General features: G+C 37.6%; 1 protein-coding gene across 5 annotated transcripts; it reads left to right on the forward strand.

The window, feature by feature from the left end:
* Positions 1-401: 401 nt before the first annotated feature.
* On the forward strand, positions 402-24306 carry LOC127790274 (metal tolerance protein C4). 5 transcript variants are annotated; one of them, XR_008020746.1, is made up of 14 exons: positions 402-1078; positions 1161-1215; positions 3534-3666; positions 3775-3830; positions 5359-5473; positions 5592-5649; positions 5758-5876; positions 6187-6306; positions 21972-22073; positions 22147-22219; positions 22449-22574; positions 22869-22936; positions 23796-23856; positions 24029-24048. XR_008020746.1 is itself a non-coding variant. In XM_052319674.1 (14 exons), exons 1-14 carry the CDS (start codon positions 736-738, stop codon positions 24151-24153), a joined length of 1446 nt encoding a protein of 481 aa, XP_052175634.1. In that variant the 5' UTR covers positions 403-735; the 3' UTR covers positions 24154-24306. The 5 variants fall into 5 exon arrangements, 2 of the variants coding, with proteins under 2 accessions (XP_052175634.1, XP_052175636.1); XR_008020745.1 differs by having other exon boundaries at positions 22488-22574; XM_052319674.1 differs by having other exon boundaries at positions 403-1078; positions 22488-22505; positions 24029-24306.

The following is a 24306-nucleotide window of genomic DNA, read 5'->3' on the forward strand; positions in this document are numbered from 1 at the left end:
AGCATATAAATGTTAATTTTTCAATTTATAGAAATTAGAAATTACGTACGTTACGTTGAAACAATATATTTTACATATTTTTCAAGAAATGTAAGTTTAAAAAAACTATTTTTCATCTTATTCTTACATAAAATATTTTATGCAAAAAATGGCAAAGACTAAAAAATCAATAATATTTTGTAAGCACTGATTTCTTGCTATGAAAATAAACAAATAAGTAAAACGTTTAATCAAAAATCAATTTATTTTGATAAAGAACTCCTTACACTTAGAAGACACTGTTCATCTAATTTAATTTGAACTTTGAATTTATTTTTTATTTTTTATTCCCCTTAGTAACATTCAGAAATTTTCTTTTCCAATTTTGGAATAATTTGAACTTTGAATGGGAAAATGTGAACAATGGAAGTGAGAGAAGAAAATGGAGAGGAGAGGAGCGGAGAGTCTAGCGAATGAAGTATATGCCAACAAATTCATCTCTCTCTCTCTCTCTCTCTCTCTCTCTGTGCTCGTGCGCTCTGAATGATCTTTCTGCCTGAGGGTTTAGGATCCTCTATAAACCCTAGAGTGGCTCTTGCCATACCCTTGAATCTTCATCTAACCCCAACCTGAAAAAGTCGACTGTTTCCAGTCATTTCTATGGAAATGCAGGTTTCAGCATAGATAGGGCATCCCATTCGGAGGAACAAGATAATCAAACGGCAGCAGGGCCTTGCTCTGCATTTATTGTTATTCATGCGAACGCCGCGCTTTCTCGCTCACGTTCGCCATCACTCCTCCTCCGCCGCCCTCATTTCTCAATTCGCTCAAACAACCGTAGCAGCCCTCTCTCAAAACGGCGGCGGCTTTACTGTCTCTCATTCATCCCGGGGGCCGCCGGCGAACATACACGCCGATCGACGGAGCTTTCAGTTTGATGTCTGTAGTAATTCTCTATTCGGTGGAGGCCGAGGGTTCTTCGCTTCTCCATTGACATGTCGACGTCTTTTTATCTCCCCTAATTGTTCTTTCCGACCAGTTATTTCAACATTTGCTTCCATTTCTTTTGATTCTAACCACCAATACAGCTTCTATCGAAGTAAGCCCTTCACTTTCTCATGCTGTGTGTATCTGTTGTAGTTGAGTTATTATCATTCTTACTATTGTTTGGTTGCTTGCAGATTTTTTCACCAGAGCTAAAGAGATAAAGAAGATAGAGGTCGATCATGATCATAGGTACAACTGTGATTCCCTGACCCTCAGGATTACAAACTTTGGATCAGTCTGTGAATAATGAACCTGTACTATGCCTTGTCAGCTCAGTTTCAACTCTACAGCTTGTTTTGATAAATTTGTTTGCTTTACCACCCTAAGGAATAACTCGTTCTTAACTTTTGGGCTCCTGTATGTACTAATTGTTATCATAATCCTGAACAAGAGAGGATGTTCATATCACCATAGTTTTGAAAGACAAATCTTGAGAAATAGGAGATGATGAGTGAATTCCATAGTATCTAAATTTGGAGTAGAAAACTCAAGGGTTTTAACTGCTTTTATTCAGGGTTTTCTTATATTTAACCAAACACATATATTTCTCCTCCACACAAAAGAAAGCAAAACAAAATACTTAAGGAATTTGTGCATGTGATTTTAAGTTGGATTGGGACCTCTCATTGTAGTTTAGTGGCTTAGGTGGAGCCATGTATACTGGGCAATGGTTTCAGATTGACAAGGACTGTTTGCAGTAGTTATTTAATTTTACTCATTCTGGGTTGTAAGATATAATATTCCCCTATCCCATGGTAAGCTAATTGGTTTCAAGTCTCTACATAGCAAAGATGGCTGCTGGTCTCTTCTTCAACAACAACCATTGTCCTTTCTCTTTCTATTATTAATTTATGATCTAGTCTGAATGGGATTCCAACTTAGTGGCTCTTAACTGAAATTTTGAGTATGGTGACGCAATCATAGTCCCTTATTGGAGGAAAATCTTCCTTTTTGACTCATACGTTCTGTCCTTTCTTTAGATTGTTTCTTATGCAATGTATAGTTGGAAAAATGGAAGATCTACTGGCCTAAATAAATTTTTATGGACGTCGAGAACGTCCATTTTTGCATTATGTCTGATTTACACTTTCTTTTTCAAAATAAAGCTAAAAAATGGTTCTCCAAATTTTGAAGATGTTGGGAAGTCTAGAGTCCATGTAGCCGACATCACTTAATGGGATAAAGCTTGGGAAGTAATTTTCATAATTATTTGGAATTAGATGGAAGGCGAGCCTTAGTAACAACTGTAAGGTAACTCCTCGGTGATTGGATTAAAAGGTCTGAATTATGGAAACACCGTCTTTGCAGAGTAAGGCAAGGTTGTGTACAAAAATGACCTTGCCCGAGATTTTACAATGCAGGGAATCTTATGCAATAGAGACACCTTATATGAAGAATTGGGTGAAAATTAATGTTCATAATCTATCTGGTAGTTTGTTAACTTTGTTTTTATTTTGAGTAATGAAATAACATATAATAACACGTTAAGCTCTAATCCAGCTAGATAGAGTCAGCTGCATGGATTTTTGCTTGCCACTTTACTTTACTAGGTTAATCTAGGTGCATGGATAGAGTCAGCCAATTATCTGTAAGGTCAATATAACACGTGTCATTTCAAAGAGTTTCTCATTAAGTTTTTTCGTGGTATTTCTCTATCTCTTTTATTACAAATTTCTTCTGTGTCTTAAATCTATTTCATCATTATCGATTGCACCTTATTCTTGCCAGGTTAGGGTTGGTGCATGACATTCATAATGTCAATTGACTTCTAAAAGTGACATTGACAATAAAAATCTATTTAAAAGAACAATGTGGCCATATTTTAAGCCAGATACCTTTCTAACTCAACTCTAGCAAATGAATGATGAGATAAAGTTCTGACACTATCTTTACATGGCAAAGTTTCATGAGATTATGGTGAATAAAGATAATTGAAATGGTTGTATTCAGCAGATAACTGATATTGTGAAACAAACTTGTACAACATGGAAACACGACATATTTCATGCATCTGTTTAAGTAATAGTTGTTTTTTATTTACTGAAACTACTTTTGGCTATTAATGGTGTTAGGTTTGCCAAAAATTACATTTTCAGGAAGTTAGATCATAGAGTGAATGACGTGCGTGGGCGTGCACACACGGAGATCAAACATATTATTTTTGAACTTAAACCTTTTTATAACGTCGTATATTTTTGCAGGGACAAATATGCTATGAGCACATCTATACAATTTTGCTTTCAGTTTAGTAAACAAGTAGACAACTAAAAGGTCAGCTGTCATTTAACTTGGCATCATAGTTATGGAAAGTATATATTGACTATCTTAGAAAAATAAAATGCTAATTGTTGAACCTGACATGATATCTGTAGACATGTTAGTTTTTGTTTGCTTAACATTTCTGATAACATCCCCTGAAATATTGCTTTAATTTATAAGATTTTAATGTATCTTTCCTACCATTTGAACACTTTTTTTTCCTTTGTATGACATTTTTTTAACATTAGCCGGCGAGCAGTAAGAATAGCATTATGGTGCAATTTTCTTGTCTTTTCTCTCAAGTTTGGGGTCTGGTTTTCCACTTCAAGCCATGTTATGCTTGCTGAAGTTGTTCATTCAATTGCAGATTTTGCGAATCAGGTACATGCGGGTTTATCTCATTTCTCATCTATATGATGGCATGACCATTATTATTTTTTCTATGTTCTATCAACAGATTGATGATTCAAGGTAATTTAAACATTGTAGGCACTTCTTGCTTATGGTTTGAGTAGTTCAAGACGTGCCCCAGATGCTCTCCATCCGTGAGTGTTTCATACAGTCACCTACTTATTTTAATTATCAATATAATCAGGCTGAAAAAATCAGCATTTAATTAGTGATTTACATTTGTAGTGTGTCCACTTGATACTTGGCATCAGAAAATGCATGTTCATGCTTCCTATTGCTACCCTTCATAATTAATGATCTCTTTATAGATTCCAGTGTTGAGTGACCGAAAGCCTTCGATAAATGCATATTTCTTCTTTCACTTTTTGTGTTTGGAAACTTAGCCAGATTTGTCATGATCACTTGTATTTAAAATGACTAATTTGAGTTAAAAGGATCAATCAAATTGGAGTTAGTGGTTCTGAGTAGGAAATTTTTAATAACTTAAAATTGAGCATGAGACATCTTTGACAAATGGGTGGCTTTTCTTATCACAACTTGGAGGACCACTATAGTGTCAACTAGCTATGTGCTTTATACATAAGAAATTTAAGGTTAACTACAAGCAACCTACAACCCCCCCCCACATTTATGTTTTTGTTAAACCTAACCCTAAACTAAAAGAAAATTGTATTTTTCCCCTTAGTATAATTGGGGTTAACATTGTTAAATGAAGATGTTGGAATTATGATCTTTTCATCTTTAAAAATAAGGGTTAATTGCTGGGACTTTTTTCATCTATGCCTTTGTATTATTTAACTGCATGAACTAAAAATTCTATAAGTTTACCACCTATGCTTCTGAAATATTAATCTTTTGAGATTTAGCAGGTGTTTATCTCTTAAAACGATTTGTTTGAAAATTTTATTTCTCTATATTAATTTGAGGTAAATATCATGAAATGAATAAGTTAAATTTTTAATTATACTCCTTCTATTCAAATTTTTTTTATACTATTTGGATAAAATTTAACTATTGAGAGTGAGCCATAGGAGCAGCGGGTAAGGTTGTTTCTTTGCAATTAGCAGATTACAAGTTCGAGTTGTGAAAACAACCACTTTACAAAGAAAAGGTAAGGTTGTCCTTTTCTAGTCAACTATTATGAAATAAAAAAGGGCACTGATATTTTTGCAGATTTAATGACAAAAATACCCTAAAACAGTATGAGGATTCTCTTTTAAATGACCAATATATCTTTTGGAAAGATGTTGGAGAGTAGGAGTATATTCATTCCAAAACATTTATTATTTTATTAGGGAAGGATATTTCCCAATAAAATATTAGTTATGACATTTCAGTAAAATAGGTGCATAAATCTATGATTTCTTAGTTCAAAGGCATACCTGAAATAGAGTTCTTGCAGTTAACCTGTTTTGTTGAAGAGGGTAGGTAGGTATGTAATTTTAAATTCGCAATCTAGAGGTGTTAACTCTGTTGCACTCTGCCAATACCAGGAGGTTGTAAATATATGTTTTTTCAGTTTATAGGGTTTAGTGATACAAGGACATGAATGAGGGTTCTTCTTCATTAACTCTGGAATTTATGGAAATAAATAAGCATATATCATTGAATACCTATGGCTTTATGAATGTTCTGAAACCAACTATTATTTTATGTTCGCAGTTATGGTTATTCTAAAGAAAGATTTGTTTGGTCCTTAATATCTGCTGTTGGCATCTTTTGTATTGGTTCTGGTGCTACAATTGTTCATGGAGTTCAAAACTTGTGGACTTCACAGGTAATTTCCAATTAATATGTTAATTGATTGATCATCTATTTCTCTTATCCATGAATTTTAATTGTTCCCTTGTTACATGAAATTGAAGTTGATTCATCTGTATGCCTGCTTTGTTCAGCCCCCTGAAAATATTCAGTATGCAGCTTTGGTTATTGGTGGCTCATTCCTTATTGAAGGTACAAATCATGGAATAACAGATTTGGACTGCTGGACTGCCTCTGCCAATAATCTTTTATGTTTTTCCTTTCATATTTTTCCTTATAATCAATCCTGGTCTCCCTTAGGTGCTTCTCTTCTTGTGGCCATACATGCTGTCAGGAAAGGTGCTGCTGCAGAGGGTATGAGAGTGAGAGACTATGTTTGGCGTGGTCATGATCCCACTTCTGTTGCTGTCATGACGGAGGTCATATTTTCTTCACCTATGGAAATATTTGTGAACTAGAGATGTCTACTAATGAAATTAACATATGGGTTGTGAAAAGGAGATGTAATGAAATTTATTAATATAAAACTTTATGCTCTGCCATTGCATTGTAACGCCGCGTGGAAACAAAATATTTAGTCTAATTGGAGGAATTTTCAAAAATATATGTTCTTTCTGCAATCTTTACAGTCGCAAGTTGTTTCCATGGTTCTCCAGTTGCAGTTACATTTCTCTAACCTTGAGAAATTGTGGTTGTATATGCCATATAATGCTATCAAATATGATGCAGGATGGTGCTGCAGTAACAGGACTCCTTATTGCTGCTGCATCGTTGGTTGCAGTGGATAGGACAGGAAATGCAATTTACGATCCCATTGGTTCAATTGTAGTAGGGAATCTTCTTGGAATGGTAAGTAATACGTCAGTGTACATTAAAATTAACATATTCTAATTGTGGCCTAATACTTAACATATTCTTATCATCCTATACCATGGTCAAGTTAGTGTTCACATATCTGAAAATAGTTTTGTCAATTTATACCTTGTAGAGATTTCGAGTAATATCAGCCACCAGCCAACAAATTATTCAGTTTCCTATTTTCTCACTTTCCTTTTTTAGTGAAGTCAACCTATTTCCTAGTTCGAGTAGGGAGAATAAATCTCTCTCCCTCAGCTAGCTGTAGGTTTCCTAAAGTAGTGTAGATACAATTTCCTAATTGTAGTGTACATACTAGGAAACCAGTAAAGATGTATGTTGTATAAATATTTCGTTCACTATGATGAATAAAATCAGTTCTTCTCCCTAAAATTTATGCATGGTATCAGAGCAGGGAAGAATCCTCCTCTTTTGTTAAACCCTAGGCAGCTCTTATCTTTCCTTTACCACCACATCCACACTGGCAGCGACTACCATGCCGGCTCTCAACCCTTCAATCACTCCTGCAAGCTTTAGATCTGCAAATCACAGCATGGCTGGAAAAAGCAATTTGTCATTGGAGATCATCCCTTGTCTTACCAGCGACACAAGAGCCGTAGACAATAACATGTTTACTATCACTGGCCACAAGTGGAACGGGCATAACTACCTCCAATGGTCCCAATCTGTCATGATGTTCATCTGCGGAAAGGGGAAGGATGACTACCTAACTGGAGCCACAAGCAAATCGAGGGAGGTAGACCCAAAGTTCTAGATGTGGAAATCCGAGAACAACATGGTAATGTTCTAGCTTATTAACTCCATGACTAATGAGATTGGTGAGAATTTTTTGTTGTATATCACTGCACATGATATATGGGAAGCTGCTAAGGAAGCTTACTCACATGTTGAAAATGTATCGGAGTTGTTTGAGATTGAAAGCATACTTTTGGGAAGCTGCTAAGGAGGCTTACTCACATGTTGAAAATGTATCGGAGCTGTTTGAGATTGAAAGCATACTTGATGATTTGTGACAAGGAGAATCCAATGTTACCCAGTACTTTAATTCACTCAATAAGTATTGGCTTCAACTGGATAAATATGATACGATCTAGTGGATTGTTGAGAAAAATAGATTATACATGCTCCTTATAGATTTAAACTAAAACCTAGATGGAGTGAGAGGGAGAATTCTAGGTACAAAACCTCTACCAAGTATCCGAGAGGCCTTTTTTGAAGTTCGTCGAGAGGAGAGAAGGATGAAAATAATGCTGAAGACTGCCACTCCAAATTAGGAAACTTCAGCCCTAACCACTCGAGGGATTCAATAGCCAACCAAACTTAAAAAATGAGTGTCTTTGGTGTGATCATTGTCATAAAATAGGTCACACAAAGGACACCTGTTGGGAGATACATGGTGTTACGACCATTGGACAGAGGGGAATCCCTGTGGCAGCGACTATCCTACCGATTATATCACCTTCCAAGTCTCTCTTGGAACGTCAACATTAATGAATAGCAATTTCTGAATTCCTTTCTACTATCTCTCTATCCCTTTCTCTTCTAAATTCTTCTCATTCTCTCTCTCTTTATCTCTTCCTTTTCTCTGTTTTTCCTCTGCAAACCGATTGCATCTTCCTGATTCCAACTAAATTAGGAGTGTGACCCTATTGTCACCTCACTACTGCGACAATTTTGGTATCAGAGCATCGGTTCTCGGCCGAAGCTGCTAGGTTGGTGCAATGGCGGAAGAAACCCGCATGAAGAATTTCGAGACAGTTGCAGCAAGTTAGCTCAACTATGTTGGAATTCCATAGTAGGATTGACCAATTAGAGATCAGGGGTGTACGAAACCATGAGGTGATCATGGCGATGGATCGCAAGCTGGAGAGTTCGTTGGAAGGAATGGAATAGAGGCTGGAAGGGTCCATGGCGAGGTTGTGAGAAGACATGAGGGCGCAGATTCAACAATTTATGTTCATGTTTACTCGCCCAAACGTAAGAGTGGCTCTTGACTTTCCTTCGCGTGAAAGGGATGATCCAATATTATCGAGAAATGGAATGAATAGGATGGAAGGAACCTCAGAGATTGAGGTAGATCCTGAGGAGGGATTGGGGGGAGTTATGGGCAGGGGAAGGAACGAGTAGCCTCATACCCATCCTCCGGGGTTTCCCATGCCCCAGATGGAGATACCAGTATTCGAAGGAGCTAACTAACCCCCGGTGGTGGTTGAAGAAATGTGAGAGGTTATTCCATTGGCACAACATACCTAGGGGGTAGAGGGTGTCGTTAGCCACTGCTTACTTCAATGAAGCAGTTGATGCTTGGTTTCAGGGGTGCCTTAGTGTGAGGGAAGACTATACATGGGAAGAGTTTTCTGAAAAATTATGTGAACATTTTGGGGAAAGGAGTATGGTGAATACTATAGAAGAGTTTAATAAGCTTAAGCAAACAGGGAGCGTTGGGGCTTATTTACAACAGTTTGGGGAATTAAGATCGTTCATGATCTGTCACAACCCTTACTTATTAGAAGCTTACTTTGTGTCAAGCTTCATGAGTTGCCTAAGTGAGGAGTTATAGCTAATGGTGAAAATGATGAGACCAAGGACAGTGGAGCAAGCCTTTGAAAGTGCCCGATTACAAGAAATGTCAGCAGAGGCATTAATGAAGAAGCAAAGGTAACAATAGAGAGGGGTAGTGCTGGGGACAAGCCTTGTTGGGGGAAAGAACTATCACGGAGATATGGCAAAAGGAAACCAAGGAGTAAGGAATGTAGGAGGATCGAGCTCAGTTCCACATGGGGAGCAATTAAGGGAGTAAAGGAGGTTGGTTGGTCTTTGTTTTCGATGTGGTGAGAAGTACCACCTTGGGCATCAATGTAAGAGGCAAATTCTGCACTGGAAGGGGATGAAGAGGAGAACCCAAGGAAAGCAGAGGGAGAGGACACTAGGGAGGATGGAGAGGAAGATAATGGGTAGATCTTGATTCATGCTCTGAAGGGCGTAGCTAACAATAAAATTATCAAGGTGGAGGGTCAAGCTAACGGGTGTAATTTGATGATTCTAATTGATAGTGGGAGTACCCCACAGCTTTCTTGATGAAAGCACGACCAAAAGACTCAAGTGTCCACTCACGGGAACCCCACCCTTGAGTGTGACAGTGGCTAATGGAAGTCGAGTGATGAGTAATTCAACCTGTAATAACTTTGGGTGGGAGATTCATGGAGAGAGATTTGAGGCAGACGTGAGATACGATAGCTAGGGGGTTGTGATGTAGTTCTTGGCATAAATTGGATGAAAGGGGTGAGGCCCATTAGCTTTGACTTCAATCGGATGGAGGTCTCCTTTGAGAGAGAAGGGAGGAAGGTGACGTTGACAGGGGGAAAAGAAACGGGGGCGTGTAAAATGATTTATGAGAAAAGATTGCATAAGGTGATCAAGGGAAAGTGGAGTCAACTGGCAAATCTATTCTCAATTGTGGCCCTAGAGGATAGCCATGTTGAACAAAAGGGGGAAGGAGAACTATTCCTGACAGTTAGCACACCCCAAGGTATGTCCGGCTAGGTACATCACATAGATTTTCTTAATACATTGCTGAAAGATTATGAGGATTTATTTGTTGAGCCCACATCCCTTCCTCCTACTAGAGTTTTTTACCACACTATAAACCTAAAGTCAAACATGGAACTCGTTAACATTAGGTTTTACCGATATTCCCCAATCCAAAAGAATGAAATTGAGAAAATGGTTAGGGATATGCTTCAGCAATCTATCATTCGTCCTAGCCAAAACCCTTTTGCTTTCCCTGTTTTATTAGTTAAAAAGAAAGATGGATCATGACAATTTTGTGTGGATTATCACCAACTCAATGCCATGACCATCAAGGATAAGTTCCCTATACCCCTTGTTGAAGACCTTTTAGATGAATTACACAATGCCCAATTCTTTTCTAAGTTTGACCTACGCTCGGGTTATCACTAAATTAGAATGAGGCCCAATGACATACCTAAAACAGTCTTTAGAACCCACCATGGACACTTTGAATTCTTGATGATGCCCTTTGGGCTTACCAATGCCCCAACTATTTTTCAATCCCTCATGAACAAAATTTTTGAACCCTACCTTCGAAAATTTATATTGATATTCTTTGATGATAACCTCATTTATAGCCTTACTTTTGATCAACACCTATCCCACCTAAAGACCACCCTTGAGATCCTTAGATCTAATAAGCTCTTTATTAAGAAATCTAAGTGTGCTTTTGGTCAAGGGCATGTTGAGTATTTGGAGCATATCATATCCCAGGAAAGTATTAGCACGGATCCAAGAAAAGGAGAAGCTATGGTGTCTTGGCCAAGGCCTACATCGGTAAGAGGGCTAAGAGGATTTTTAAGATTAATCGGGTACTATTGTCGGTTTGTGAAGGACTACGGGGCCATCAACAAGCCCCTAACAGACCTTTTGAAGAAAGGGGGATTCAATTGGGGGCTCGTAGCTCAAAAGGCTTTTGAGAAGCTGAAGGGGGCCATGAGGAGGGTGTTGGTCCTAGGGCTACCCAACTTTAAAAAACCTTTTGTTCTAGAAATCGATGCAAGTGGAACAGGCATTGGGGCAGTGTTGGTACAAGAAGGATGACCATTAACATTTTTTAGTCAAGTCTTGAGCCCTAAGATTCGAGCCTTAGCATCTATGAAAAAGAATTTATAACTGTATTCATGGCTGTTGACAAGTGGAGACATTATTTGGAAGGAGGCAGATTCATAATTACGACTGATCATGAAGGCCTAAAGTTTATGTTACAACAAAAATTATATACTCAGCTACAAAAGAAGGGCATGTTTAAGCTAATAGGCCTTGATCATACCATATAGTATAGGAAGGGAAGAGAAAATATTGCTGTTGATGCTCTATCAAGGCGCCATGAGGAAGGGTGTGCAATAGCCATAACCCTGGTGGTCCTGGAGTAGTACCTAGAGGTGATTAATAGGTATGAGGGAGATGAGAAGATAAAAGAGCTGCTGGAAAGGTTGTCTATAGGATCCAAAGAGGTAGAGGGGTACACCTTAGTTGAAGGAATGCTAAGATACTAGGGAAGAGTGGTGACTAGGGATAATGCAGAACTCAAGAGTAAAATCATGCAAGCCTTACACGAGGCTTCTTTGGAAGGGCACTCAAGAGTGCAAAACACCTACTTGAGAGTTAGGCAGCTCTTTCATTGGCCTGGGAATGAGAACAGAAGTTAAGAGATTTGTGATGGCTTGTGACACCTGTAAGAGGTGTAAGTCAGAAATGGTAGCCTACTTCGGGTTATTTTATTACAGCCACTGCCTATTCCCAACCAAGATTGGTCAAGTGTGTCCATGGATTTTGTGGAAGGGTTACCCAAATCAGAGGGAAAAGACTTATTGGTGGTAGTGGACCAGTTTACCAATTTTGCTCATTTTATAGGATTGACTCACCCTTATACAGCTCAAGAAGTGGCTAGGGCCTTCTTAGATTGAGTGGTTAAGCTGCATGAGACTCCTAAGTACATTGTTTCAGACCGGGACAGAATTTTCACTAGTTTGATGTGGTAAGAACTCATGGGGGCCTTGGGAACTAAACTGAGCATGTCTACAGTATACCATCCTTAATTAGATGGGCAGACTAAGAGAGTGAACCAAAGTTTAGAGACCTATCTAAGGTGCATTTGCCTTTTATAGCCTAAGGAGTGGCATAGGTGGTTCTTTGGCTCAATGGTGGTATACACCAACCACCATTCTTCTATCAACATGTCCCCCTTCGAGGCCCTATTTGGATGCAAACCATCTATCCTACCTGCTATGGAATGAGGCTCTAATGTACCAACAGTGGATGACTACCTGCAACAACGAAGAAGGGTATCACAACAGTTGAAGCAAGAACTAGCAGCTGCCCAAAATCAAATGAATCAAACAGCTGACAGGAGGAGTGAGAGAGAGTTTGCTGTAGAGGACGAGGTGTACTTGAGGCTGAGATACCCCCATTTAAGTCAATTACTCATGGAAAGGTAACTAAGTTTAGTCCCAATTTCTTTGGGCCTTTTCCCATAGAGGCTAAGGTAAAAAGAGTGGCATACCGTCTAAGGCTACCAGCCGAGTCCCAAATCCATCCAGTGTTTCATGTGTCCCTTCTAAAGAGTTCCGTGGGAGCACAACTGATGAGTACTGCTTTACTTATACTTCCTAGAGAAACTAACAAACCGGTGGAACCAGAAGCTATTATTGAAAGGAGGGTGATATACAAGCACGGGGCTCCCTTGATTCAAGTATTGGTCAAGTGGAAAGACAGTTCGTCTGATTGCAACACTTGGGAGTACCGGACCTCCTAAAGCAGTTCCCGAGGATTGCCAGCCTCCTTAACATTTCTTGAGGACAAGAAATCGGTTAAGGGAGGGGAAATTTTCACGACAACACTTCCTATTAGCAGCAATTTTAAATTTTTTATCATGCTATAATTCATAGCTTATTTTACTGCTTGGATTTACTAGTTATTGCTGTAATTTCTAGAATAATTGTTAGCAGTTTGTTAGCCAAAGATTGCCACTTGTAAAGGGGCTTGAATAGGATAAAATATATTGTTATAGTCGTTGGGCAGGAGGGAATCCCCTATGGCAGTGACTATCCTACTGAGTATATCACCTTCCAAGTCTCTATTGGAATGACAACATTAATGAATAGCAATTTCTAAATTCCTCTCTACTATCTCTCTATCCCTTTCTCTTCTAAATTCTTATCGTTCTCTCTCTCTTTATCTCTTCCTTTGCTCTGTTTTTCCTCTACAAATCAATTTCATCTTCCTAATTCCAACTAAATTAGGAGTGCGACCCTATTGTCACCTCACTACCGTGACACATGGCAAACTAGCATATTGGAAACCTGCTCATGAGAGGAAAAGTCGGGGCAATATAGCTTCTATGGAGGAGACCACTACAACCTCAGAACCAAACCTTTTCAACAAGGAATAGATGGAATGGTTGAAAAAGATGTTTGGCCAATCACAAACCACTCAACCTTTAGTGGTTGCCTCCGAATCCATAGCCCACAAAGGTAAGTTCCTAAGTACTTTCAATGCTAAATGTGAACTATCAACTACGTGGATTGTTGCCTTAGGAGCATCTAACCACATGACTGAAGATATCAAGCTACTGACAAGATTTAATCCTTGTGATGAGAACTGGACTGTAAAGATTGCAGATGAGTCCCTATCAAGGGTAGTAGGGATAGGTTCTATAGCTCTATCCAAGGACCTTACCCTAAAATCTGTTCTCTTGGTTCCTAACTTAGACTGCAATCTATTGTTAATCAGTAAACTTACCATTGATCACAATTGTGTGGCCAAGTTCTCAAATAATCTATGCGAATTTCAGGATTTGACTTTGGGGAAGACGATTGGCACTGCTGAGGCATGTTCAAGACTCTATCTCCTAAAAAATAATGACCTCCAGAGCAAACAAGTTCATCCAAGCAGTTGCTTATCCTCGAAAAGTTCTATTTGTCCCTCTAGTTTTCCTTCTAACAATAATAGTGCAATTATGTTATCCCATTACAGGTTAAGTCATTGCAATTTTCTCTACCTTAGAAAATTTTTTCTTTCATTTTTTAAGAAGAAAGATCCACATTTGTTTCAATGTGAAATTTGCCAATATTCTAAACATATTCGGAACAGTTATCCTAGCCAAACTTACAAAGCATCCCATCTTTTTTCTATAATTCATAGTGATGTGTGGGGGCTCTCCTAAGTCAAAAATGTTATTGATTTATCTCTTTTATTAATGATCATACACGCCTTGCTTGGGTATTTCTTATGAAAGAAAAATCTAAGGCCAGTCAAATTTTTCAAAATTTTAATTCAATGATTCAAAGTCAATTTCATGCCAAGATTCAAATATTGAGAACTGATAATGCCAACGAATACTTCAATTCTATCATTGGAGTCTATCTTTCAAATTAGGGCATTATTTAGGGGTGTTCAAAAAAATGGGCAAACTGTGAAAATCGACTGCACCGCACCATGGGGTTTTTTGGGAGGAGCAGTTAAGCACGGTTTGAGAAATCCTCAAATTGTGTTATTTGCAATTTGAGGATTTCTTGATGAGATTAAAAACCAAATCGCTTGAGTAGTGTACTAATAAAAAAATTAAAAAAATAAATTAAAAAATATATAAAAGGGTGAAATATTGGAACCCTAATCTAATTCTTCCTCTCTACCCAGCCCCTATTGTAACAACTCCTTTTGCTACTTATCCGATTGTGATCAGAAGCGCTCGATACGCCAAAACCGACGACTTCCTCCCCCAACCCGTTTTCTTTCAATCACTAGTCTCTACTCTCTAGTTCTCTGATATCGTCTCGGAGGGTCCAAACGGTCCAAGGAGATAGTCGGTGAGGCCTCGAAGTGCGCTGATCAGATCGTCTCTCGTCGATGTTTCGTCGGAGACGCCTTACACGATGGCAGATCTCAAGAGGTTTGGGGTCTCGGAATCGGATGAGCTGAAGGTAACTTTTTGAGCCGTGTTTCTCTTATCTTTTGTTTGTTTTGTATTGATTTGATTTTGACTGCATTTTAGGGCCCTCATTTCCCCCTAAATCCTAGTTGGAAAATCACACTCTCGGTTCTTTGGATAGGTTCGAATCCGAGGTCCCCAATTTTCTTTAACAACCTTTCTTACATATTATTTCTTGGATTGAAACTCCCTCCATTGATGCTCTAAATCTCTTAGTATGTGGCTTAGATTGAAACTTGGGAATAACTTAGATAATATATAATTGTCAATAAATATTTTGATTTTTATGCAAAATAGGTATAACATTATGGTAGTGCTTCATTATATACTCTCTGTATACAACAAGCAGTATATACAACATTATATATGCACACACACACACACACACACACACTCTTCAGCTAGCTACACATGCGAAAGAAGCAAAAAAAAAATGGCCCTATTTAAATAGCAAATGTTAGAAGTGACAAATAAGAGTGGACTAAGGATCACAAAGGATTGGGTATTGGGTGGGTTTGCTTCAGCTTTGCCCTAGCCCAAATAGAAAACCCAACCTCATGTCTGAGCCAATACACACACAATGCCTTTTGTGTGCAAATGGACATTGTTGTGTCCAGTTTAATAAGGATAGCGGAAAGGCAGTAGAGGAAGCACCAGATGAAGCAGTAGAGGAAACACCATTCTGCAGAAACTTGCGGTGCAGTCTGGTGCGATTTCTGCGCACCAAACCTAATTGCACGGTTTGGTTTAACGCCAAACCACATGTGCTGTTTGGCGTATTAAAAATCGCCTAAATCGCATCGTGCACACCTTTAGCATTATTTATTAGAGCTCTTGTGTTGACACACTCCAACAAAATAAGATTGTCAAACGTAAGAACCGACATCTTTTAGAAGTGGCCAGATCATTCTTGTTTTCTTCAAATGTTCTTAAATACTTTTGGGGTGAAACTATTCTTATGGCCACCTATCTCATCAATAGAATGCCTTCACGCACTCTTCATCAAACACCAAGTCAACTTCTTCTTCAATCTTTCCCACACTCTCAGTTCTCGCACACATTCCCCTAAAGGTCTTTGGTTGTTCTATTTTTGTCCATGTTCATCACTAATTTCGAAGCAAGCTTGATCCCAAATCCATCAAATGCATATTTCTTGGTTACTCTCCTTATAAAAAAGGTTGCAAATATTATTCCCCATAATATAAACGATTTTTCACTTCAATAGATGTAACTGTTTTTGAAAATCAGCCCTATTATTCCAAAATTGATATTCAAGGGGAGGACACTCTAAATATTCCCTAGGAATATCATTTTTGGTACATTTCTTCCATCTCTAGTCCTTTCATCTTGAGCCAATAGTAGCAACAACAACCTGGTCCATCCAATTCAAGTTCACAACCTGATCCAAATCCTTCCACCAGTCACCATCCTTTCCATCCCCATACCAATGAACTTCAAATTTACTATTGGAGGAAGTCTAATCAAGAAGGGATTGAACAACGAAAATGTCTTGGGACTAACCAAGACCCTAACCTGGATGCAATGGTAAGTGGAGGTAATTCCAATGATAAACCTATTGATGATGAACTCAATTGGCCCATAGCATTGAGAAAGGGTGTCAAATCATGCACACAACACCCAATTCAAAACTATATATCAAATAAGGGTCTTTCACCTATCTTTAGTACATTTGTTTCAAGTATGGACAAAGTGTAGGTCCTTAACAACATACAGGACGCCTTTCAACAACCAGTGGAAGAAAGTTGTTCTTGAGAAAATTCAAGCCTTGGAGAAGAATAAGAGTTGAGATATTACAGAATTACTATTTGAAAAGAATCATGTGGGCTGCAAATGGGTGTTCACTGTGAAATATAGAGGAGATGGGCAGATTGAAAGATATAATACCCGACTTGTGGCAAAGGGCTTCACACAGTCTTATGGTATCGATTACCAAGAGATACTCACCCCAATGGCTAAGCTAAATACCATCAAAGTATTGCTCTCCCTAGTTACAAATTTGGATTGGCCTCTCTACTAATTAGATGTGAAGAATGCATTCTTAAATGGAGACCTAGAAGAAGAAGTTTACATAGACTCTAGATTTGAAACTAACATTACAAAGAACAAGGTATGTAGACTAAAGAGATCACTTTATGGACTCAAATAGTCTCCTAGAGCCTGGTTCAAAAAATTCACAAAGGCAATCAGGAAGTATGGATATGGTCAATGCCGAGTAGATCACACCCTCTTTGTCAAACATTTCTCAAGAGGTAAAATTTCTATCCTCATTGTCTATGTAAACGATATCATTGTCACAGGAAATAATTTTTTTGGAATGAGATACTAGGTTCAAAAAACGGGACGAACACTTAATCACATATAAAAATGTCACATCAAGCACCCAAATAGATTACTTCCTCATGAGACAAGAGGACCGGGCATGTTGTAGGGATTGTAAGGTGATACCAAGAGAGTGTTTGACTACTCAACATAGACTTCTAGTACTTGACGTCCAAGTAAGAAATTGGAAGAGAAAAAATCACATAAAACAAAATCCAAGAATTAGGTGGTGGGATTTAAAAGGGGAGAAACAACTAATCTTCAAAGAAAAATTAAGGGGTAGAAGAGAATGGAATGGAGAAGGACAGACAAACCAAATGTGGAGAAAAATGGCTAATGCCCTAAGAAACACAGCAAAGGTAGTGCTTGGAGAGACAAATGGTAGAGCCCCTAACCTTAAGGAGTCTTGGTGGTGGAATGAAGAAGTGCAATTGAAAATTAAAAATAAGAAAAATTGCTATAAGGCTGTATATCAGTGCAACAATGAAGAAAATCAAAAAAATTATAAAGAATAAAAAAAGGCAACAAAAAAAGCTATTAGTGAAGCAAGGTCAAAAGCATACGAGAATCTATATAAACGACTTGATATAAAAGATGGAGAAAGGGATATATATAAATTAGCTAAAGCAAGAGAAAGAAAAACAAGGGATTTAAATCAAGTGAAATGCATAAAAGATGAAAATCAAAATGTATTAGTGAATGAGGGAGCGATTAAGGAGAGATGGAAGGAGTATTTTACAAAATTATTCAATGATGATGGCGACACAAGAGTTAGGTTGGGATATCTTAGTAACTCCGAAGGGAACGTGAGCTATACATTTTATCGACGCATAAGTCCAAATGAAATAAGGCAAGCATTAAAAAAAGATGAAAAATCATAAGGCGGTGGGACCGGATAATATACCAATAGAAGCATGGAAATGCATGGGAGAAGAGGGTATCTCCTGGCTAACGAAATTATTTAACGCGATTCTTAAATAAAAAAAGATGCCAGATGAGTGGAGGAAAAGTACTTTGGTCCCTATATATAAGAACAAAGGAGATGTTCAAAACTGTGAAAATTACAGAGGAATTAAGTTAATGAGCCATACCATGAAACTCTGGGAGAGAGTAATAGAGCAGAGGCTCAGAAAAGAAACAGAGGTCTCAGAAAATTAGTTTGGTTTCATGCCTGGTAGGTCAACAATGGAAGCTATATACCTACTGAGGCGCCTAATGGAAAGGTATCGGGATCATCAGAAGGACCTATATATGGTGTTTATAGATCTAGAAAAGACCTATGATAGGGTCCCTAGAGAAGTATTATGGAGGATTTTAGAGAAGAAAGGAGTCCGAATAGCCGATATACAAGCCCTTAAGGACATGTATCATGGTGCAGAGACAAGGGTCAGAATATGCGGAGGGGATACTGAATCGTTTAAAATTACAATAGGTTTGCATCAAGATTCTGCACTAAGTCCATACTTATTTGCTTTAGTAATGGATGAACTCACTAAAGATATTCAGACAGATATGCCATGGTGTATGCTATTTGCAAACGACATAGTGTTGGTGGATGAAACAAAAGGAGTGAACACTAAGCTTGAGTTATGGAGAAACAATTTAGAATCTAAGGGATTTAAATTAAGCAGAAAGAAAACAGAATATATGGAATGTAAATTTAGTAAGAATGCAAGAGTGGAGGATGTTATAATAAAATTGGAAGACCAAATCTTACAAAGAAAAGACCATTTTCGATATTTGGGATCAGTGATTCAAAAAGATGGAGAAATTCACGAGGATGTCACACATAGAATTAAGGCAGGTTGGCTAAAATGGAGAAATGCATCGGGGGTGTTATGTGATGATAAAATCCCATTAAAATTGAAAAGAAAATTCTATAGGACAGTTATAAGACCAGTTTTGTTGTACGGCTCAGAATGTTGGGCAGTTAAATACCAACATGAGCAAAAGACGAGTGTAGCGGAGATGAGGATGTTAAGATGGATGTGCGGCCATACAAGAAAAGATAAAATTAGAAATGAAGTTATTCGTAATAAGATAGGAGTAGTGCCAATAGAGGAGAAGATGAGAGAGACTAGACTAAGATGGTTTGGTCATGTGAGAAGGAGACCAAGAGACGCCCTGTGAGGAGAGTTGATGAAATGGAACAATTAATCAAAAAAAGAGGTAGAGGCAGATCTAAGAAGACTTTGAGGGAGACATTAAAGTTTGATATGAAGTGTATGGATCTCAATGAAGATATGACAAAAGATAGAAATACATGGAAGTTTAGAATTCATGTAGCCAACCCCACATAGTGGGATAAAGGCTGGATATGTTGTTATTGTTGTTGTTGAGATACCTCAAAGAAATTATTGTAAAGGAGTTTTGAGATTAAAGATTTGGGAAACCTAAGATATTTCTTAGGCATGGAAAAAGATTGGATTTCGATCTCCCAAAGGAAGTATATCTTAGATCTCCTAAATGAAATTTGTATGATGGGTTGCAAACTTGTGGACACTCCCATGGAATCTACTACAAAGTTAGACATTTGGCAAGGAAAGGGTTCTAGTTGATAAAGGGAGATATCAACGATTGGTGGAAAAATTTATATATTTGTCGCACACTAGATTGGATATAGGTTTTTCTATTAGTATTGTAAGCCAATTCATGAATGATCCTAAAGAACACATGAAAGTAGTGCATCGCATCCTAAGGTATCTAAAGTTAACCCCAAGCAAAGGATTGATGTTCAAGAAAACAACAAACAGAGAGGTGTATATAGTGATGCAGATTGGGCTGGCTCAATTCTTGATAGGAAGTCAACCTCTGGATATTGTTCATTTGGGTGGGGAAATCTGGTCACTTGGCGTAGTAAAAAACAGTATGTGGTCTCTCAAAGCAGTGCGGAGGCTTAGTTTAGAGCTATGGCTCATGGATTTTGTGAAGGAATATGGCTGAGAAGATTACTACAAGACTTGGAAATGAATGTTGCTAGACCAGTGAAGGTATTGTGTGACAACCAATCTGCTATTAGCATTGCTCTAAGAATCTAGTTCATCACGACCAAACAAAATATGTGGAAATTGATAGGTATTTCTTTGAGGAGAAGTTGGAAGATGGGGTATTTCAGCTTATTTATACTCCTACTAACAATCAAGTCACAAACATACTCACTAAAGCCTTGCTGAGGAAAATATTTGAAGATTTGAGGGGGAGTGTAGAGATTTTGAGTAATATCATCCTTCAGCCAACTAATTATTCAGTTTCCTATTTTCTAACCTTCCTTTCTGTAAAGTCAACCTATTTCCTAGTTTGACTAGAGAGGGTAAATCTCTCTCCCTCACAGCTACCTGTAGGTTTCCTAAATTAGTGTAGATATAATTTCCTAATTGTAGTGTACATACTAGGAAACTGGTAAAGATGTGTGCTGCATATATATTCCGTTCACTATGATGAATAAAATTAGTTCTTCTCCCTAAAATTTCTGCATACCTAAATGCTGATAAACAAATGGGGGCAGTTGATGCGAAATTTCAGTCCTAAATTTAGTCCTCCTTATTCTTAATGAGTCCATTTGTTCTCGAAGTATGCAGCTTTTGCTTCATATATTCAATTATAAGGTCTTCTACATTCTCTTTGATATTCTGGATTACTTTGCCATCATACATTTTTGAATCCCTTGGAGGGTTGAGAAATAGTTGATATTAATGTAAAACAGATCCAGAGAAAGTTTGTGAGAGACAAGGCACTGTGGATGGTTTTAATAATTTAGGTACAAGTCTTGAGCTGGGACCTTAATGTGAAAAGATATGGTTTTGAGCTTGAGAGAAGACCATGTTTAGGTGACTTTTCCTGCTCAACTACAAAAACTTATTTGATTGCACTTTTGTTACCCACAAACAAGAAAAAAAATAATTGCACTCTTGTTAATAGAGAAAACATTCCTTGGAAGGGAAGGCTTGTATGGTAAAGATTGTTGGACGAAGAACAATATGTTGAAAATATGTGCATAGCAAAATGAGGATTTCTAAATTGATGAATGATGTCACAAAATGGCTAAAAAAATAACAACTATATGGTTCTGATAGCATCTAGTGAGGAGAATTCAAAGGAAAGGCATTTGAGATGGCTTGATCACATGCAATATAGGCAGGTTAACTAGAGAGAAGCACTTACTGAAAATTTATAAAAAGAACTTACACTTCCCCCCTCCCCATTCCCCCACCCCCCCCCCCCCCCCCCAAAAAAAAAAAAAATAATAATAATAATAATAAAAAAATAAAAAAAGAAAAAGAAAAGAAAACCAGAGAAAAGCAACCAACCCCAAGTTAAATAATGTTAGACAACGGCTATATGAGGATATCAAAATGGATAAATGGTGTGATGAAATTAATAAAATAGCAAATGAGTTATTTAGGGGAAGTAATAAGTGACATCAGTTGAACATGATACAACGGCAAGGCATATGAGATGGTTGGGTCACATGCGACATAGGCTGGGGTGTTTCCGAGAAGATGAATCTACATATCCAAACCCAAGATAGTTAGATAGCCTGTTGGTTTTGTGCCTATGGAACATAAAAAGTGCAAAACAAAATGTAAATGTAAACTCCTGTTTTTTATGTTTTTGAGGTAAAATTAAACGTTGGCACATAAGGAATTTCAAGTTTACAATTAAAATATTTTATAAAATGGGAATCAGTGAACTGTAGAAACATGGGCTTGAAACAACTGATGATTATTAAGAGAATGAAAATCCTTTATTCCCTGTTTGGGATAATAAATAATTTTTTGCAGTGATTTTAGTGCAGGTGGCTATATTTCTCATTCAAAGGAATCGCCATGCTCTGATTGGTAGAGCAATTGACAATCATGATATGGAAAAGGTTCTACATTTTCTGAGAAATGACCCGGTAAACTCTATGCTGATACCCTCTTAAATAACTTTTGTCGTCTAAGTTCCATAATAAAAAACTCTTGTTATAGGTAGTAGATGCTGTATATGATTGCAAAAGTGAGGTGATTGGGCCTGGATTTTTCCGATTTAAGGCTGAGATAGGTGAGCTTGGTTATCATATCCTATTCTTTCTGCATTTTCAATTATGTTATTGAATATATAGTACCAATAGATTATATGTGACATTTCCTTTTGGTAATGATCCTACATGCCCCTTTTAAAATGTTGGAACCAGTAGTTTCAATAATCTTGATCATATATTTTGTATCGAATTCATTGTTATGTATCACCAAGATCAGTAATAATCGAGATCTTGTATTCATTGTTGCAGAAAACTAATTGGGTTTTGCTTGATTTCTTGACAACTCAGTTTCAACACTCTTTACTGGTAACTAGATGTATCCAAGGCATGGATGCTGGGCAGCGTTTGATATGAATTACTTTTGCCTTTGTACAGGTTATTGTAATTTTACTAGTAGAATATCTCTGTCAATGTAACTGGTACTTTCCAAGATAAAAAGGAAAGAAAGAAATGGCTATTACTGTAACCATAGGTTCAAATGCTAAACTTATAAGCCAGTTGACCAGAATATAGAAGCCTGCCCTGGTGATGAGCATTAGTAGTTTTCAGCAATACCATAAATTTTGAGCTAGCTACCCAACTGCGTTTCAGGACTTTGTGATATTGGAATGTATTCTGCCACTGAAAAGGGGAAAAAGAAATGTGACCCATTGAAGTTCTGTGTTGCAGATTTCAATGGTGTGGTGCTGGTGCAGAATTATCTGAACAGAGCAGGACGTGAAGAGTGGGCCAGACAGGTTATTATGTTTCCTTATTATTTTTTACGTGTTTTATCCTTTGGCACTTTTGTTGGCGGCAACCATGGACGTATATTTTTATGAAATTGTAAAGAACTTCTTTAGTCTTTGCGCATAGAATGTAGTTCCTAGAGAAGATAATTTAGGCCATCCTATTGTATTTAAGGTGGTTACTGGTCCTCATCAGACAGAAACCGCTGGTCCAATATTTTCTGTGACCTGATAAGCTATACATTCCGCATGTGGTTTTTATGTACTAGACTAATTCTTTTGTTAGGTTTCTAGTTGTCCAGGCAATTATAAATATAAGACAACTCACAACTTTTCTTTCCTGATTTAGACAAGGACCAAGAAGGTCCTTTTAAGTGCACCAGGTGGAGCGTTTTTATTGTCATTTGATATGCTTATAAAGGCACCTTTTTCTTTTTTTTGCTATGTTTATAAAAGTGCTTTTGGATGCTTGAATATGGTGCTTATAGTGTTTACAATGCATTGGCATCTGGGAAATATACCCATTATTCGAATGCACAAATTCAGTGCTTGTAGTTTTTGTTTCTTGTCTATGACTTTATAGCCAAAACTCCACTTAGTGCGATCAAGGTTTGATGTGTTGTTTTTGTTTTGTATATGGACACTAAAGTCCATCTGCCATTTATAACCTAGAATATCATCTGATTTAACAGTTTCGATATGAGTAGACAATCTTTTTAGGCTTGGTCATACATACGTGGAGTTGTCTTGTCCTAGAAGGAGACTTACAAAATGAGTCCCCTTGCTATGTGTGTTCCACTCCAGTGCAAGCATTTTTAGCATGCCTATTGTCTTGGGGGAATTTATCATTGTTATGTCATGTATTCAGTTTCGGGAAGCTACGAAGGAGAAAAATGATGCCGCACTGCTCAAGATCATGTCAAATTATGGTACGCATTGTTGTAAATTACTTAATTGTGGTTGAACACTGTTTTTATTACAAGATGGAGTTTGTGTTGTAATTGAATTTCTTTTTTTCCTGTTATCAATGAGAATCCGCACTCACTACCCTTCGAATGGACTGGACTGAACACTTAGAGCTGATACTGTTGTTCGTGGCAGGTGAAGAAGTGGTAACAGCTCTTGGGAGTGAAGTGGACAGGTTAGAGAAGGAAATCCAGGAAATTGTCCCTGGCATTCGTCATGTGGATATTGAGGCCCATAATCCAGTTGGCCCATCCCCTTAATCTGCAACCAGTTTTCTTGCATAAGTATCTCAAATCAATTATTATATAGTTAAACCTGAAATGCTATACCGGAGGGCTTCTGGCCCAAAAGATGAAGAAGTCATTCAACAGTAAATGCTGTAAATGTTGATAGTGAAACTCTTGATTCATTGC

The sequence above is a fragment of the Diospyros lotus genome, chromosome 14 (genome assembly GCF_014633365.1).
Source record: "Diospyros lotus cultivar Yz01 chromosome 14, ASM1463336v1, whole genome shotgun sequence".
NCBI lineage: Eukaryota > Viridiplantae > Streptophyta > Magnoliopsida > Ericales > Ebenaceae > Diospyros > Diospyros lotus.